This window comes from Elaeis guineensis, chromosome 7 (genome assembly GCF_000442705.2).
Source record: "Elaeis guineensis isolate ETL-2024a chromosome 7, EG11, whole genome shotgun sequence".
Classification (NCBI taxonomy): domain Eukaryota; kingdom Viridiplantae; phylum Streptophyta; class Magnoliopsida; order Arecales; family Arecaceae; genus Elaeis; species Elaeis guineensis.
The window spans coordinates 104256227-104275451 of NC_025999.2; the positions used below are offsets into that span (position 1 = coordinate 104256227).

Here is a 19225-nt window from a genome sequence, read left to right on the forward strand (position 1 = left end):
GTAATCTATCATGATAATTAAATTTCAACCATAACAAACATAAAAGCAAACAATAAAGCATGAATGTAACTGTGTGGAAACATAAGTTTTCATAACAAAGAACAAACTCTAAGATCATGGAACATAGAATAAAGATAACAGAATACAAAGAAGATGATCAAAAAAGAAGAAAGAAAGAAAAGAAAAGAAAACAGCAATTTTAACATCGCTTTGAGCACTTTAAGATTCGTTCACTTTTTCTTAGAGGGAAAAAGTCAGGACTTCTGCAAAAAGGTTGGGGAAACCACAAGCCTTCGGGCTCACATAACAAATAGCTTGCATGAAAGAAACGCTCTGCCTCCACACATGAACCCATGCATGCTTCTTTTAACAAAGAACTGGCAAGACATTGAGTTATACAGACTGGATGCAAGCAGGCTGCGTAAGAATACATACCCATAGGAGTGGTTAAGAATCACCAATAAAAAAAAAAAAACAAAAAAAAACAAAAAAACAGTAAACAATGGCTAACCAGACAACGTCATACCAGATAGCAAATGCTAAGATCACCAAATATCAAAAATATCTACAACAGAAAGCCAAGAAAATCTCATCAAACCAATAAGAATGCATCAAACATGACGGTAACAACAGACAAAACCCCAAGATTACATATAATCAGTACACATGATCAACAAAATATTAAACTGCAGCAATTTTAACATCGGTTATTTGAAATCTGATTGCTTTTTATTTGAGGCAAAAACTCTGAAGTTTGATTAATTTAGCATCAAAGAAATAGGAATATTTAGAGTACTGACAATGTTGCGGCCAATCCCCTCGTCGTCCGATCGTCGGGGTCGCGCACCTGCAAGAAAAGTCCTCGCTGACCGGAGATGCCTCCGGCGGAGACCCTCCGACGGTCAAGTCAGAGAAAAGACTAGGCAACAGTGAAAAAAACCCAGGGACTCAGCCGGGGGGAGAGAGCTTGAGAGCTTTTTTGAGAGCTTAAGAGCTTTTTCAGCGCTTGAGAAAGCTTACCAAAATTGTTGCCTTACCCCGTTTTATAATAGAATGCGGTATGGTCCCGCCATTAATGGTGCAAACAACTGGAGAATTATCAAATCGCCGGAGGCTGTCAAATTGGTGTAGATTGTCAGGTCATCAGAATTAACCCATGTCCTTCGCAGGATAATGCTCCAGGGCGGTCGCACAATATGTCCTTGACAGGACAACAATCCATAGCAGTTGTACGGCGTTTGGACGGACTGGCCGACTATATGTCGGTATTCGGCTGTCGGAACGTCGGATGATGATTCGAAAACACCGTCGGCTGATCTGGTGTCTTGTGAAAGTCGGACGTCGGCTGTCATTTCCGACAGTAAGTCGGTGATATGGATTCGGCTGTTCGGTCAGATATCGTCGGCAGTTATTGTCGGAGTCATCTGTCCATCCGGTGGGTAGAGTCGGACGTCGGTATGACTGTTCCGAGGATAAATTGGTGTATAGAGATCAGTCGGTATATCCCAACAGACAAGAACATCAATCACCAGCCAACAAGAGTTCGAGCGTAAAAACTCAAATATCAGATGATCTCACGCATGTTTTTTTTTTACGGAGAACTGTTAGTACATCCAGTTACGCAAACAAAGACAGCATGCTGCTTCAGAACCCTGATAATGGTCGGAACCCTGATCACGACAAATTTTCAAGAAAATCAAATAATCACCTAAAACTCGGTTCATGATCAGCAGAAGGGGAAAAAATCGTCATAAAACGTATAAAGACAAAAAACCAACAATAATGTAAAGAAATACCAACAAGATTCAAGATCGTCGAATGCATGCAGACCAAAAAAAAAAAACCGATCGACCTCGACCCAAAACCATGAGATAAATTGGGAAGATTTATACCACAACAATACAGTAAGGTAATTTTAGATTGCTAACCTTTTTATTGATAGCAAAGGAGGAGATCGAGCGAGCACAAGAAGATGGACAAGAACGGATTCTTCGATTTTGTATGTATGTATAATATAATGAAAAAAATCCTTTCTTTCTCTTCCTTGTGATTCCGGGTAGTAATTTTTAGGGAAATTTGGACGGAATTAGGGAAAATAAAAAATGTGATTGAGGAGCGTATTTAAATCCAATTTTCCGCTTGCTTTTTAAGTCCGCCTTGAAGCCGAGCCGATCTCAGCCGTGGGTAGGACCGTTATTTTGCCCAGTTGGTGATATCCATGCGAAACTTCCGATCCAGATCGAGGTAAAATGGACGGTCGATGACCAGTAGGATCTGATATCCCTCTGACCATGACTTCTTAGGCGGGTTTGGGGATGTTTGTTTGTTTCATTACCTTTTTTTTACGATGCAGGGAAGGTCCAAACCCCGTTTATGTATTTGTTGTTATCCCTAGCTGCATACTTGAGTTCAAGGGTGCGGGCTGTATCTTTCGCGGGAAAGAATGACTGATTTTTTTTTTTCCGGCATCAGCCGTTGGATCGCACTTTGCATGCGTTTTAAAACATGATGTTTGTCAATTGGCCTATATTGATGATGAAGGAAGGAAAAGGTTGAAGAATTTTGAAAGCTATACAAAATATGATTCAAAAATGAATGACTATTTTTTCGGATAAAAGATACAATCCAAAGTTAAATGTAAATAGATATTTATTTGACTAAATAAATATAGATTTATATTTGATGGTTTGAAATTTGAAACAAAAAAAAAAAAAAAATTCCTAAAAAACTAATTAAACCAAGTTAGACAATAAACTTCTCTATCTTGGACAATTAACTGATTTTAATAACTAAAAAAGTCTTGATCTTTTATTTTACTAGCTAATGTTGGGCATATATAACACACATGGGTGGAAGCATAGGTAACTGTGATAAGTTAGATATGTTTGATGAATATGAAAGTACGGATAATTTTGTTAAAGTTTGCTTGCGAGAATAGACCAATTTTAGTTTTTTTGATTACCAAAACAGGAGGAAATCTAGCCAAAATCATATGAGGGCATGACTTGAACACGTGTTATGGGTACCAAGCCTTAAAAACTTTTACTAATTGGATCTGGGCATGTTATTGCTATGAGTAGGATTTATACCAATTCTTTTAATTTATCTTCCCTATTCTCTTCTTTCCTCTACACTTCTTTCCTATATCTTACATGTTCAATTTTGGAGAGAGAAAGAGAGAGAGAGAGAGGAGGAGGAGGAGGAGGAGGAGAGAAGGAAAACAAAGTTGAATTTTGGAAAAACTAAGATAAATATCTAATCCATCTCCATGATTTCTTTTTTCTTTCTCTTTACGTACGTTCAAACATCAAAGTATCTCATGCATGAAATTGGATGAAGGTTATTAAATGACACCTGCTTCCTAATAATTCAAATAGTATCAAAATAATGCTGAAAAAAGAATAAGATATGTGTGACTTACCTACTTATATCTTCATCCATAATAAGATCATGGTCGTCATCGACAAAATCTAAATCTGAAGATGAAATTCAAAATATCCAAACTATAGACTATGAAAAAGATGCAAGGATATTTTTTTTTCCATGACAAAGATTTATTTTTTAGAATCTTTGAAATCTACAATAGCCTATCTAAGTTCACTTTCTTCTTGTTTTCCTTCTCCTCCTCCTTGTGATCTTTTCTTTCCTCCCTAAATCAATTCCCCTTGTCACTGTTTATAGGCAAGATAAGTCGACTAAATCAAGTTGGGCCCACTAAGCGACATCCTTATTTAGATTGCTTACCTAAATCGATCCCTAGATCATGCAAGAGAGATGATAAAAATGGGATGGTCAAATAGGTAAAGACTCGATAAATTATATTCTTAATGAGACGCTCAAAAATAATATTTTATATGATTGTCCTCTTCTCATTTTATTTTTACTCATTTATGCACGACATTATATATAAACAAAGAATTACCTCCCAATTTGAGTTCAACAAAAATACTTAAAAAATAAAATTTCTTAATATTTTTAGTTCAAACTTCATATTTTTAGTTCAACAAAAGTCACCTCCCATTTCTCAATTTTAGTTCAAACTTCATATTTTTACCATTGATTTTCAAAAAAAAAAAAAGAGGAAAAAACCATTGATTTAAAACTCTAATTTTAAAATACTAAGTTATTTATTGAATCTTAAGTTTCCATAAATTCTACTATGACAAGATATAACAAAAATTCAAAAATTCCTTAGAAAGTCTTATAGATTAGCCTCTAAGATACATGACTTATTTTTTTACCAACAAAAAAAAAAAAAGAAACATGGCTTATTTCGGCATTATTCAACACTGAGCACCTAGACAAAAGGTTCACATTCAAATCTTGCGAACCTCCGATCATATTTGTTTAAGCAGAAAGGGGCTACTACAGCACCGGGGAACATCACCTTGTTGCTGGATGCAGGCATCCAGTCAAGGAAAACAGCTCATTGATGAGTGTGAGCAACCAGTCGAGCAAATATACATTAGATTGGATAATTTTGGGAAAAGCATATATATTGTTTTAATCAGCAAAGTGGAGATATCAAAATTGAAATTATAAACTCAAATCCATGATCAGTTAGCCCTTACAATATCAGCCTCAGCAAGATGAGAGATTGTGTTGGCAGGTGCAAGATGTTAGAGATTACATACATCAGAACTCCTATTTTCACCTTTCTGACCACAAAAATTTACGCAAGCACACATGGTATTGAAATTACAAACTTAAATCAAAGATATGAATGCTATTACAAGCAAAAATTCAGATCACAATGAGACATCACATGAAACACCGGAATGAAATATCATCTCATGTGTTGAGACAGAGCCATCACGCTAACGTACCAGTATTTCGATCGGAATATCTTAAGACATCCCCTATCTCAAATATCAGGACGAAAGGACGGCACATCACATTCCATGGAAAAACCGAATAGCCTCATTTCACGAGATTTAAAATCTTGATCACAAGAACGGTAAAATATTGGAGATCACAACACAATTCTAGCAATAAAACATAGATTTAAAAAAAAAAAATTATATCCATGTATCATACCAAAAAAAAATCTCTTAATAAACTAACAGAATTGGTGATCCTAGGCACACTGCAAATGCTAACAAAATTGCAAGCAATCACTGCATTTGCCATTCTGAAATGAAATGGCTTCTCCTCTTTAAGTGAAAAATATAGTAAATATACGACCCCTGCATAGATTGGCAGTCTAGATAACCAACAAGATCCAATGACATTCCCTTGTCCACCAACCCTGCAATGAAGAAAATAAAGATTAAGAATTTATTTTTTCAGACGAAGAAAAAGAGGTAGCTGCTGAGAATCAAGAATTGAATCACTCCAAGTTAACCTAAACACTGATTCAGAATTTAAATCGGATATGAACCTAGTCTGACATTTCCAACAATGCTACTACATCAGAACTCTAGCAGGAAGTGGTACACCAAGGACCTCCATGAAAAGGATATTAGATGCATGAAGAGGATAAATTATGATGATGGGGATGTAAATTTATCCAATACAAAGAGAAGGTACCTTTTTTTCCCAGCTAATGAAAGAGAAGGTACCTTTTTTCTGTGCACATGCGTATGTGAAAGAGAGGATGCAAATTTAAAGCTCATGAAAGCACTCTATCCTGGTGGCCATGATCTAGTTACAGGCATCTCCAATTGACCTTTAGTTTCACATCTCCAAATTTGCAAAGACATTAAGAACAAGTGGCATGTCTCAAAGGAAGTACAAGTCTATGGAGAATGAAGATGAAGATGACAGCACACCTCCCAGACTGTGATAGAACATTCACACATCCAGTAATTATATATAATTTGAAGGTAATGGGCAGCACAAAAATGGAAAGTTTTAAAGCTGGGTTCCTGCACACCACGCACATTTGCCACACAAAACACACACACACACACATGAAGGGAAGGAGGGAGGGAGGGAGATTATTTACATGCAAATTTAATACAGCATAATAGGAAAATAAGGTTGCATAACAAATTTGGCAGAGACAAACAAAAGATAGCTCGATATCACATTCGGAATCAAACAGAAGTGTGGTTTGTGGATGACAAATGTATTATTTGAGACATGTCAAACCATGTTGGCAGCCAGGAAAAATTGGTGGTCAGTAAATGTGTGTTTTGTGTTTGTATTGGCAGATGATTACAAAATATGCTCATTTTTGTTACATAACAGAAGCTCTGATATACCTGTATTGTTTCCCCGGGTCTCCTCATTCTATACAGAACTTGGAAGTGACAGGTGGAAGCCGCTTCCCAGATGAATGCTGTAATTCATAGGTAAACTCCACATCCATCAACCGGTGATTCTCTTTAGAGCGGGTCATCAAAAAAGAGATCATCAGTCTATCCCCTTCATTAACTCTAGGAGGAGGATACAACAAAAATACCTGCTCAAACAAGAAGGAGAAATTACTTGTGAATGTTCTTTTAATAAGAAACATTAAGAGCGGTAGAGATTTGATGTGCATCCACCTGTTGGCCCCAATGTGTTGTGTTGTCTACGCTGGGGGCAGTGGTCAACTCAATTTTATGCATAGCTGGGTTCTGCATACTACCCTGAACAGTTCGATCAACCAAAAAGCGTCAGTAACCTTTCATATATAAACAATACATAATTTATTGGAAAAAGGTAACATACTCGAAAATGAACATCAAACCACCCAGCGAATCCAGATAATCTTGTCCTGTCCATGTTGATTGACAATGAAAATTTTGAAGTAACATCACGAATTTCATCCACAGTGGCCATCAGACAATCAATTTCCTTGATGATAGCAGGGGTTCCTATCACTTGATTCGGATGAAGGTTGTTCCATAATGATGTCTGGAAACATATTATGTATACCGAGTGAGCATATGGACAACAAAATGATATTAAGATGACCATAAAAACGAGTTTAAATAACAGAATATGGAAAAATAAAGGAGGGCCCTGAGGGTCAAAGAATCAAAACAAATAGTAGAGAGATAATTCCATATTAGAACTGCAGCATTTGCCACCTAAACAAAGCTGGGAGTTCATGGACTACAGAAAAAACTTAATGAACCAAATATCTCCCACTAAGATTTAGCTTTTCTCTTCCAACTGCTGAGTTTCTCCACCAGCTTCATAATAGAGTCTCACACATATCAAAGACAATAAGGAGGCACCTAACCAGAGACGAGATGAGGAATAAGAAGCATATATCAAGCACAAAATAAATTCCGCTAAAAGGCATGCACGCCATCCACATTTAGTGCCAAAATGTTCGCCATAATATTGACACTACCTGGAAAGTGAAAAAGTACACAGACAACGGACAAAAAACAGTTTTTCCCTGCCCAATGGAGACATCATCCAAAATTGAACCTTACAATTAGAGCTTAATTATGCCCATCAAATCCTTTAGTCCAGCATTACTTAGTGGCACAGGTGTCAAGTATTCACTTCCCAAGTTGCCCCAAGTGACAGACATTTGTCCCCATATAAAGAAATTGTTAAAGGAAAAAAAAAAATCGAATAAAGACACATTTGGCAATGTAAACATGAATCAAATAGCAATATATGCATGCCATGAGTACGTTCATACCCACATAGAAGATGCAAGGCATGCTGGTTAAGGTTATGTCATGTGTGTTTACACATATACAGGCATTCGTGCCATAAAATGGAAAATTCTTGCATATTGGACTCATACTGCAGATTCTTATCACACAATTAGCCACCCATCTGGTCAGGGACTATGTCAGATCTTCAGCACAAAGCAAGGCCATTCATATGGAAGGAGTCAAACATTTTCTATATTGTGGTCATCTCCTATGATCACAACCAACACACAACCACAAAAACCTTTCAAGAACCAGAAAGTTATAACAATGTGAACTAAATATAAAAGGATTCACCGTACATGCATGCATGCAATAAAATGTTGATGTCATCAGTTCAGATAGCATTACTCCGAATTTAAGACAGCTAATTATTTGTCAGATTTTCATGGAACCAGAACCCACCAATGCAGAGGAAATAAATTTATAGCAAGACAATCCCACCCTCACCCCATGCATATTCTGTACCAAAGAAGCATTCTCAGAGCATCTAAATTGTATAAGAAGTAGCAAAACCACATCCTTGCAAACAGAAAATATTTATAGTTTTAAAAAGGAAGGCCGCAATTAAGGGGTATCTTTCCTCACCAGTAAGGTGAGTGCACAAACATTTAAAGCAGTATTATTTATGAGAAGATGCACCTATTCAAAGTGAATACAAAACATAGTGCGCACCTTTAGATAGTACTTCTCATGCTCTTCATGGTAAGGTTTTGTCAGAACATTCATGTTAACCCCATAATGTGTTTCAGTCACCTCAACAAAATTATACCAGTCATTCATTGCACATTCCAAGTCATTCATTTTCTGATCTCCTAAACTAGATCTGATAGGTGCCATCCACATACGAGCATGACTGGGGTACCTGAAAAAAGGAAAGACCTCTCAAATCAGGTGCAACCATATTAAGAGTGTTTGTCAACAACAATACCAATTCAACATCATTATGTCAAAGCAAGACTAAAAAGTACTTGCAGTCAAAACTCAGTATAAAAAATCATCCTATAACAAGAGCCAAATAACCAAGGTATGAAAGCACAACTTGATACAGATACAAAATAATGCCCAACTCCACTATTGAAAACCGACAACTGCTGGAACTTTAGGCATGCCATAAAGGATTTTATTGAGACAAAGCAGTTCGGGCGGAGCGCCACCTCGAAGTTGAAGAATAGGGTAGGGTCTGAGCCCTAGTCAGGCTAGTCAAGCGCTACTTCTAAAACGATATAGTTGGTCGTCCTGCTCTCATCCACATATTAACGTGAGGCTACCAGAAGTGCTGTGGGCATACCGAACCACCTATCGGACTCCAGGAACACAACATCACCTTCCTCAGAATGGCGTGCCAAAAAAATATTACCATCAAGCCTTCAGAATCACATTAAATTCACTTCTATAGAAATTGGGACTTCTCTTGACACCAGCTACTGAAACATTGAGAAGTTTTAGAACAAAAACTAGATTTGATGAATTACTCTTTCCAAACTCTTAAACATATCATCAGTGCGAGGATTTGTGCGGGCATGTGTTCAGTCCCTCATCACACATGGGATGGATCTTGAGTACTTATACAGACCCAAGAAACCCAAATAATACCTTTCAGCTAACTTTTTTGGACGAGGTTCTGGATCATGATAAATGGTGGCTCATTTGGACCAGAAAACATTGTAACACAAGTCCATTTGAGTTATCCATGGGCTAATCGTGGTGTTCATGATTGGATTTATAATACTTGTAATTGGATTTGAATAGATTTTAACATTTAGCCCAGCAAGGACACCAGAGCTTAAACGGAGAAAGTATGTAAGAATCTATGTGGGCATTTATTTAGTCCTCATATAGATTATGCACTGGTAGATCTTGAGTATTTATATAGGCGAAAGAACCCAAATAATACCTTCTGAATAGTCTTTTTTGCTACAGTACCAATTTACAGCTTGTTTCACTTAATGGGTTGGATCCAAGATGATTGACACTATCTCGCAAGATGTGGCAAATTCTTTGAATACAATCCAATCCAAGGCGTTGATAGGAATCAGTAGTTGAATTGCATGATGTTTTGCTCGTTCCTAACTTGGGTTTTTTATTTGGGGTTAGTTAAATTGTGTGATGGAATCAATGCAAGTTCGATTGGGAAGCATGCATGTCGATGGGGGAATTCTCTATTTTCTCGAGATGGGAGAGGCAAGGGAGTGAAGTATTTCACAAATAGCAACTAGTGAGTTGCTACAGTGGAACAAGAATGCTAGATACCAAAGGCCGGAATGGTAAGTAATATAGTGGGGTTAAGGGGAATAATCCACTCTTTTCAACATCACCTCAAATAATAACAAGTAATAATGAGCTACTCCTATCTTGGAAGGGGGGGAATGGAGAGGCACAGGTGATAGCAATTCATGATCTCCATCCAACCATTGATGAGATGGTGAGGACAATGCCTAGACTTATGGAGATGCTTGAGGAGATGGGGAAAGAGTCACAATGATGGTGGCAATGGAGGCCTTGCTCAATGAGCAGCACCACATCAACCTCCTACTATTAGCATCCAATGCCACCTTCCATGTGGCCATACTTGCCTCCCACATGTGTCTAGTTGAGATCCTTGACTACAAAGCTCATTCAGAATGATTTCTTCAAGTAGGATTGATGGAGCCATGGCCACTTCCACATCTTGCACTATGTCATCCTCAAATGGTCTATTTGCTTCCTCATCAGCACCCTTGCTGGTGCCATTGGCTTCTTGAACAACCTCACCTCGAGAACATCACCAGTGTTGAGTTTGTCATCACCTCCAACATGATGCTTGCCAAGAAGTAACCACCGCATAAATCCAATCAAAATGGCATCTTTTGATGACCATAAAAAAAAAAGATTTTCTTTGTTTCTAGATGAAAAAATTGGAATTTTCATGATTGTTTATTTAGATTTCTTAGGTTGGACAAGAATTTAGAGTCATAGAGCATGCAATTGAATACTTAAAACATCTTTTATACATTAAGGCATGGGTATTTCAGAAATAATAGGGTTGTTAGTTATCACATGATAATCATGTGATAATACTGTCAAAAGGAGATGGACGGCTGGACTACATTGACCCAACAAAATAATTTTTGGAGGCTATTGGCACTTTTTAAAATATTGGTGGATAAGTGTTTCTTGCCAAAACTTGAGGGGGCCAAAGTGTATTTTTCCAAACTATAAAAGAATACATGAATGAATTGTGACATCCAAGTCCATGAGACAAAGCATGATTTTTTGCAACATAAAGTGTAAGATTCATGTAATTTTTTTAGTCAGATATATAAGAACCCATGCTGGAAGAAAAAAATGGATTATCTTCGAATCATGCCTAGACTCAAAAATTAGAGTTTTCATATAAATGGTAAAAAAATTAATTTTGAACATGCACAAATGCAAAAAAAACATAACTATGTGAGAGAGGATAACTGGCCGACGATCAATTTGGCATAGTACAGGTCTATACCATACTATTTTGGCATTTTGAGCTCTTTTTTTATTTTCAATTTTCAAATTGAAGTTGGCAGACGGTTTGCAAACTTTATCTAAGGAAAGTCGGCATATGGTTTGCTAACTTCAATTCGAAATTTAAAATTAAAAAAAAAAGTTTCGAGACAGAGGACCGCAATTGTCATCCTTTGCTTCATTCCCTTTCTCTCCTGTTCCACAGGGGATTGGGCAGGGAAAGAGGGGGGAGAGAGTGGGAAGGAGCTGCGGCCAGGGTGTGCAAAACCTTCAAGAGTAGCAAAAGAAAGAGAGGCAATATTCTCAAGTAGGGGAAGGTGCGGAATCGAGTCGCCAAGAGGAGGGAAGAATGGAATCCAATCAAAAGGGGGGAAGAGAGCACCTGAACAGAGCCACGAGGAAGGAGGGGGTCAAACCATCTTAAAAGGTGGAACCATGCTAGTCCCTGACCAATTCGATTCGGCAAACCTTGTCATGCATCACCAATAGATCCTACCACATAGGGTTTGGTATTTAATTACCAAACAACAATAGTAAATGCTTACCAAAAAACAACAATAGTAAACAAACATAACCAAGGAAAAAAGAAATTGTGTTCTCTCTCTCTCTCTCAAGGGAAAAAATCAAAAACAAAATTACCCTTCTTTTCTTCAAGTAGAAGCACTATCTTTCCTTTCTTCTGTCTGATCTTTGCATCTGTATAAAAAGGGAAGAAGACCCCACTTCCTATTTCCTAATGAATGAAAGGAAGGATAAACTGCACATACAACTCCTTTTCATTTTTTAGCATGCTAATACTGGGCAACATGGATCGAACCACATATTGAACTGCGAAGGATTAAAGAACAAGTTGCTGCAAGAAATGGCCAGCAGCGCAGGATGAGGCTGACACAGTAAAGTTCTTGTTCCCTTTCTTGTTCCATCTGCACTCTTGCAAGCACTTCGTAATTCCTCTTTCTATTTGCAGTAATTCTCTTTTTCACTCATGTGCTCAAACAATTTTCCTGCATATTGCAACATCAAATCCTTGGACAATTTTTCACACTATTCTTCTGAGCATTTAACTGAAACTATCACTAGCACTGTAAAAGGTTGGTGCAGTGCTCTTACTGTTTTCTCACTTTCTCATTCCAGGCCATATTCCCTCACACTACACTTAGATTTATATTTAACAATAGCCCTTTAATACCTAGATCTCTATTCACTTCCAATATAGATTTTCCATCTATTTTGTGAAATTTCATATCCTTCAATTGTGGCCATCATGGTCAGCATATTGGTCGGTATAGATGCATACCAGGTATATCGTATCATACCGGTATGAACCAGTATGGGTACTCAATATGCTGAACCTACCCCTGTACCGAATGAACCAACACTGTACCAAGATTTTATTAGTACAGGGTCCAATGTTGAGATGGCAAACCTTGGAGGCAGCTTTTGAATCTTGATTTAAACAACCACAGCCAACAACAAAATATAAAGCATAAAATAAGTACTTCACATGAACTTCTTAATCCAAGCCATATGCCACTCAACACTTTTCCACAAGTATTCTGATGTTTTGAAATTGTGTCCACTTGAGGCACAATTAAGTTTTCTTTCCTTGCTCTCTCTGAAAAATGGTTGAGGATTCTTATAATGAAATCGCTCCCTAATCTAATGAAATATGATCTTTGAACAGAAACCAAGCCTATTGGATCACTAATAGGTGTAGTTTAGGAATCTATTTTTGGCATGTTGGTTGTACAACAAATTCATATAGCAGACCCCAAGTAGTTTAGGATTAAGGCTTGGTTGAGCTGTTAGTTTACAACAAAGCCATTATGATGTCAAAATTTAAGGTGGCGATGGAAGCCAGCAACTTAATCTAGAATAGAGCTTAAATTTTGGATTTGAATCAAGAAATTAGACACAAAATCATTAAATTGGACCAGTTTATTTCATTGATAGTGTGATTATTTGTTGTTATGACCTTAGTCCAGCATATTTATTTCAATTTTTCATTCTTTTACTTTCGATTGCCAATTTCTCCACTATCCTTTCAGTAATAAGCACCAAATCACTTGTACATGTTCCTTTGCACATATTCTAATGCTACTTTCTACATCTAGAAGCACAGGCATATGAGAACCACTGTTACAGTCTGATTGGTATGACAATATTAGGAGAGACATCAGAATATAAAAAGCACAGGGTTGTCACCTTTGCCCATCATCTTTTTCCCCTGATAACGAAGGAGAGGCAGAAGCAGGGCCCCCCTACCTTTTATTTGAATGATGACAGAAATGGACCCAGGTTTCTAGTATCGATGCTTATAGACTTTACACATCAAAATTTGTAAGCCATGCAAGTTGTCACTATTTGTTAAAGAGTTGGATGTCAGAATAACAATCGGTCCAATTCCTCCAATATGGAGCCTTCTTTGATCTGGAGTTGCACTCCATACCCAAGTTGTCCATTCCAATTAAAATCCTATTATTTACTAATTAGACCAACGTAGAACGACGACATCATAGGATGTCCTCTCTGAGCATAATCAAATAGCTGGAAGATCAAAAGAACTACTATATTTCTCTCTTTATTTTAACCATTTTAGTTTAAATATCTTTTTACGAGAAAATAAAGAATTGTGGAATATAGTATGGAAATGGGGAAAAAATCATCAAGAATTGTAGAAAGATGATATGGAAACCGAACTATTTTAGTTTAGATGGCTTTTTACAAGAAAAGAAAGAATTGTAGATAGATAGTGTGGAAATGGGGAAAAAGATCATCAAGAGGAATAGTTATAAGACCCAATTCTGTATTCCTTTCTCTGTTCAGCACAGGGCTACATGCTGAAGTGCTGGCCAGCACCATGGTAGTGCAACTAAAACTCCATAGCTGCAAGCAGCAAATAAAACCGGAGGTTAAACTAGTATATCTGTTCTTATGGTATGTTGTCACTAGAATAAGTGATAATGGAGCACTACAGCTACATTTTTCATGTAAGTTTAATGATAAATTAGCCATATTGGAAAGCTGATCCACAAACTTGAAAAGGGCCGAAGTGGGTATTTTTTGACACATTGTTCGGGGAAACAATCTCTACAAGTCCAGTCATCCTTGGGTGAGCCACTGCCTTTGAAAATTCTCAGACAGATTTATGATGGACCTATCAAAGATAACATAGTTTTTTTTTCTATACTTGCATGGACCGTAGTTTTTTTTTTCTTTTTCTTTTTTTTTGTGTGTGTTTGATCCTGCATGGTTCACACGCCTTGCATGTGCTGTATTTTACACAAATAAGATGTGTAGTATTTTTAAGGTCGGCCTGAAGATGGCAACGACCTGGTTCACAAAATTGGAGGGGAAAAACACACAGCAATACAACTGAAAATAAGAATTCATGTGCACTGAGAGAGACAGAGCATTGGCAGCTTACATTATTCCATCGGGTTTCAGCCAACGGTCACGTGCACATATTACGGAGTCAAACATTGACTCCCGCAGGAGAAAATATCCCATCCACTCCGATATTATAACATCAACTGCAGAAAGAACCAAACCCATAAGATTAACCTAAACTTTATAGTCATATATTACAAAACTAATTCAGTGGAGATGATTATTGAGTTCTTGCAGTGACAGTATGGGTGACTGCTGACCTTTCTCGGGTAAGATAACCTCCTCCATCGAACCTTCGATCACTTCAACAATGTCATCGACATTGTTCGCTTTAACAAGCTCACGGGCATGGTCGGACATCTTGGTAGCTTCGACAGCATACACCTTCTTCGCACCAGCTTGCGCACACCAGATTGCAAGAATACCGCTACCCGTGCCAACATCCAGTACAACCTTTGTGTTCCACCAAATCACCAAATAAGACCCAGATTTTCAAGAAAACAACTTATTGATGCAAAAATTCAGGACAAACACGAAAACCCTAGGTCAAGAAATCTTAACAACTCAAGCTAAAACTCAGGAATACAAGAAGGAGAGCAGAACAAGAAGAACAATGGAAGAAGGGGATGGGAAGAGAAATAGAGGGATGGGACCTTCCCACGGAAGTGGTGCTTGTTCTGGAAAACGGCGTTGTAGTAGGCGTCCATCCGGACGCGGTCGGAAAGCATCTCCTTCTGGTGGTAGAGGAAGGCATAGGTGCAGAAGTAGTTGGCAAAGTCCACGCCCTTGTCCACGGCGGCAGCCCTGCTCGCAGACGACGATCCGTTCGCCGTGCTCGCCATCGACGCCTTGAGATCTGCGAACGGAATAGAGAGGGGAGCGAAGGGAGGAGAGAAGGCCGGGAAGCGGGGGGAAAAGGCAGAAGACCTTGGAGGCCCTTTTACGATGGCATCGAACCCTAGGGCTCGTTCCTTTCTCAGTCCATGGGCGGGAAAGGGGAACTTAGCAGGTCCACCGAACTAGTCCGTGTGATTATCATCAGACGACGGATGGAGGGGAATGATGCTCTGGGTGACCTTGCTCGCTTGAATTGAGCTTCCACGGGTAGATTATGAAATAAATCCCGCGGTTTTTTTTTTTATTATCTCTTTGCTACGCTGCCGGCATGTTTTTTTTGGTAAAAAGAAATCTACGGATACGCCATCTATCCAACTACATTAAAAGGAGAGCCACCGCTCCTCCGGTCAAAAATTATGACTGAGCGCATCTGCTGAGCCGTATTTCTCAATGCCTTCTCGATTCATTTGAAATACCTTCTCGATCCAGTCGGATCGATCCAATAAAAATATTAAAAAATAAAAAGAGCAACCATGAGAAAAATCACGACTGCAGCTAAAACGAAGAATGATGGGAGGAGATTGCAGCCGACCATCAATAATAAAAAAAAAAAAAAAGCTGGAGCCCATACTATAATTAAAAAATTATTGAAAAAAATACGTACATATTTCTTCCTTAAAATCTTCATTTCAAGCAATCCCAGACATGATCTTCATATTAATTACCGGATACGTTTTCCCTATGAATTATCTAAAGATCCAGAGAAAAATTTTTCTTTCAAATCGATGGAGACGATCATTCTAGCAGGTGAACAGATGGCGTCGTCACATGCTCAGCAATCTCAGAGGGAGAGGGGATTATAAATACCCCCTCTTGGGAGATGGCAAGAAGGTTTATAGAAGACCTCCTTACTTCAGGTAAGTATTCGATGAGTGTTGTAGGGCTTCATTTTTTAACTATATTTTTTTTATTTTTAACCCCATCAGTGTCTATAAGGGATGGTTGCTATAGCCATGCCATAGCCATCCATTTTCGGTGATACATCATCTGAGGAAGGGGGCGATTACGGGGCCAAGGCAAGATGGGTCCTCTGTTTTTCAGTATCAGAAACACGATGTATGTGTTGCATCACATGTTGAACATCAATGCGGCTGTGCAGCTGCTATTGATAGGATTGTCGATTGGGAAGATTGCCGCATGCTGTAGCCTTCCATTCCTGAAAGAGGTAAAAAAGAGAGAGAGAGAGAGAGAGAGAGAGAGAGGGAAGTTGCTGCATGCGAAGCCTTCTATTCCTGAAAGAGAAAACGTAGAAAAAAAAGAGGGAGGTTGCTGCATGTCGGAGCCTTCCATTCCCGAAATAAGGGCAAAAAAAGATCATAGGATGGGAGGAAAAACAGAGCGAGATGAAAAGTCGGAGTCATTTGGTGAGAAGTTTTTTTTTTTTTTTTGATTCGGACGGATCAAAGGATTTCTTTCAGATCCGGGTGGGTATAAGAAAAAGAGTTTTGTTCTTTCAGATCAAGCTCCTTTCTGGATCTAAAGTTTTTGGATTCGGATGGTCCAAAAAAAAAGTTATAGATCCGAAAATGGACTAATGGATTCAGGTTAGGGGATCCGAGTCCTTTTAAAAAAAATAGGGCTGGTTTGGGTTAGGATGGTTCGGATGGGTCTGGGTTAGCCTGAATTTAGATTGGGTTTGGTCTAGCCTTTGGGTTGGGATTGGGTCCGTAATTTGTGTCTAGCTTGGTTAGATTTGGGCTAGGGTTAGGGATTCAGTAGCGGAGACGGAGAGGGCAGTGGAGAGAAGCAAGGTTTCCAGCTAGGAGGTGACAGGGGTGGTGGAGGTTTTCGATATCGGGTGATCGAGATGGCAGTGGAAGGGTTGATGGGTTAGTGGTTGGAGTATTAGGTTACGCCTGCCCTTTTGTTCGGAGGGAGTGGTGCCTGTAGTGGGTTAGGGTTCCTGTGGATATGAAATTAGAGCTTTGGGGGTAGAGGCTAGAATGGTGGAAGAGTATTACGGGGATTAGGTCCACGATAGGCTAGAGTTATGAATCAACGGTGGGTGGGAGGAATGGCTAGAAGAAATATCGGCAAAAAAAAAAAGAAAATAAACTTAGCCTCCTGAGTGTGAGGATAGGAGGGGGAGGGGAGGTGAGAAATCAAAGATAAAATATGATACTAGAGCTGGAAAGCCCAGCAAAGAACTGACAACGACGATGGATGAAGTGAGCTATTTGGATGCATGGCGGAGAGAACGACAGCTTCATAGCAAACTGAGTGGCGAAGGTGGCGGGAACTGGCAGGTTATGGTGGGGGGAGGCAGCTTTCTAGAGGGGTTGGGAGATGCTCAGGGTCGGGAGCGACGGTGGATGATGAGGGGCGGCCAATCTGGAGGTCCCGAAGTGTATGTCGGGGTTAAAGCCAAGGCAAAACCACGGGTCACCGGAGGGAAAGACCTGAGGGGGCACCATGGTCATTTACGGGATTTAGAGAGGGAAGGGGGACGATCGGGGTTGCAGGGAAGAGAGCGAGGGCGAGGAGGAGGGTTGCATCCGGGGAGGAGGGAGCATCCAAAAGGGTTTGGGGGGGAGGGCTCGAGAACAATCTAGAGGATGCTAGGGAGGGTCATCTGAAGGGCAAAAAAGAAAAAATGTCAACGGTCCTTATAATAGAGGGGGGATGTATTGTATGTAGGCGTCCCTATAGAAACGAAAAATTTAAAAAAAAAAAAAAAAAGTCCTCTTTTTTGATTTATTTATTGGTAAAAATGATATTTAAAAAAAAAAAAAGGCTTATTATACAGCATTCTTAAACATCAGTTTTGAAAAAAAATGTTTTATAAAATCTCCAATGCAAGTTAAAAATAATAATAATAAACCATTAACTTTTATGCACTTAGAAAAGATAATTTCTTATCCTTTCAATTTTTTTTAAAGATGCTAATTTTAAATTATTATTGCTGTAGCCATGTTTACCAGGAAAATTTCGTCGAAGATCATACTCAAAGAAATAACTGATAGGTTAGGAGTATACAAGCAACTTTATAGATTAGAAATCTGAGATGATGGACTCTGAGGGTGCATGTTTAGGTTGTTCTTGAACGTGTTGAAGATTCGCCTGAAATTTTTAAGACTTAGGGTCTTTGGATGCATGATTAGGAGAAATCAGAGGAATCAACTGCAGGATTCACAATAAATAGATTACAAGAAAAGTTTAAGTTTGAGGTTGGGGATTTCAACTTTGAGAATAAAGAATATTATAAATACATGTACCATAGAATTAATGATGTTCACAATCAGTTATAGTATGAGCATGGGCAATTATGTTGGGAATATGATGTATCTATCGATAGGTATAAAAGGCTGTTGGATAAAAATACTGCATTAAAAAAAGAGATTGGAAAATATAGGAAAATGTTCAATCCAGATACTGAATCTTCTATTAGTGAGAAAGTCATATATGCAGAGGTGATAAAAGTTTATATGTATTGCCTTAAAAGGGATGTGATGTGCGAGTGTTCATAAGTGCCTTAGCATTTTGTATTTTAGGTTTAGCTCAGGCATCTTTTCCTTTTTGGTATGTAGGTCTCCAAAACTCTGATATGTTTTGCTTCACCAGGGTTGCCTTACTTTTCATCATGTAACTCTTCAACATCTATAATAAATTTTATCTTGCTTCGCTACACTTTACTCATTTTATATTCTAAATGGATGCAGCCCTAATAAACCAATTCTTCTCTTTTTTGGATATATAGGTTGGACGTAACATTATCATGTTCTACAAAATTTATTTCTTATATATTGAGTTTTTATTTTCAAGGAAAAAAATTCTCTTCATTTTCGTTTATAACAATCATGACATGCTCCACACGTATAGAATGTTGCCTACAATTGTTGGGCAAAATTCGA

The 19225-nt window shown here is 38.4% G+C and overlaps 1 protein-coding gene across 1 annotated transcript; it reads right to left on the minus strand.

The window, feature by feature from the left end:
- Positions 1–4923: 4923 nt before the first annotated feature.
- On the minus strand, positions 4924–15435 carry LOC105047845 (protein arginine N-methyltransferase PRMT10). The gene is made up of 8 exons (XM_010926951.4): positions 15131–15435; positions 14738–14930; positions 14515–14620; positions 8280–8469; positions 6658–6843; positions 6492–6575; positions 6207–6406; positions 4924–5248 (listed from the first exon to the last, which is right to left on the minus strand). The coding sequence occupies exons 1-7, from the start codon at positions 15317–15319 to the stop codon at positions 6230–6232; spliced, it is 1125 nt and encodes a 374-aa protein (XP_010925253.1). The 5' UTR covers positions 15320–15435; the 3' UTR covers positions 4924–5248; positions 6207–6229.
- Positions 15436–19225: the final 3790 nt, after the last annotated feature.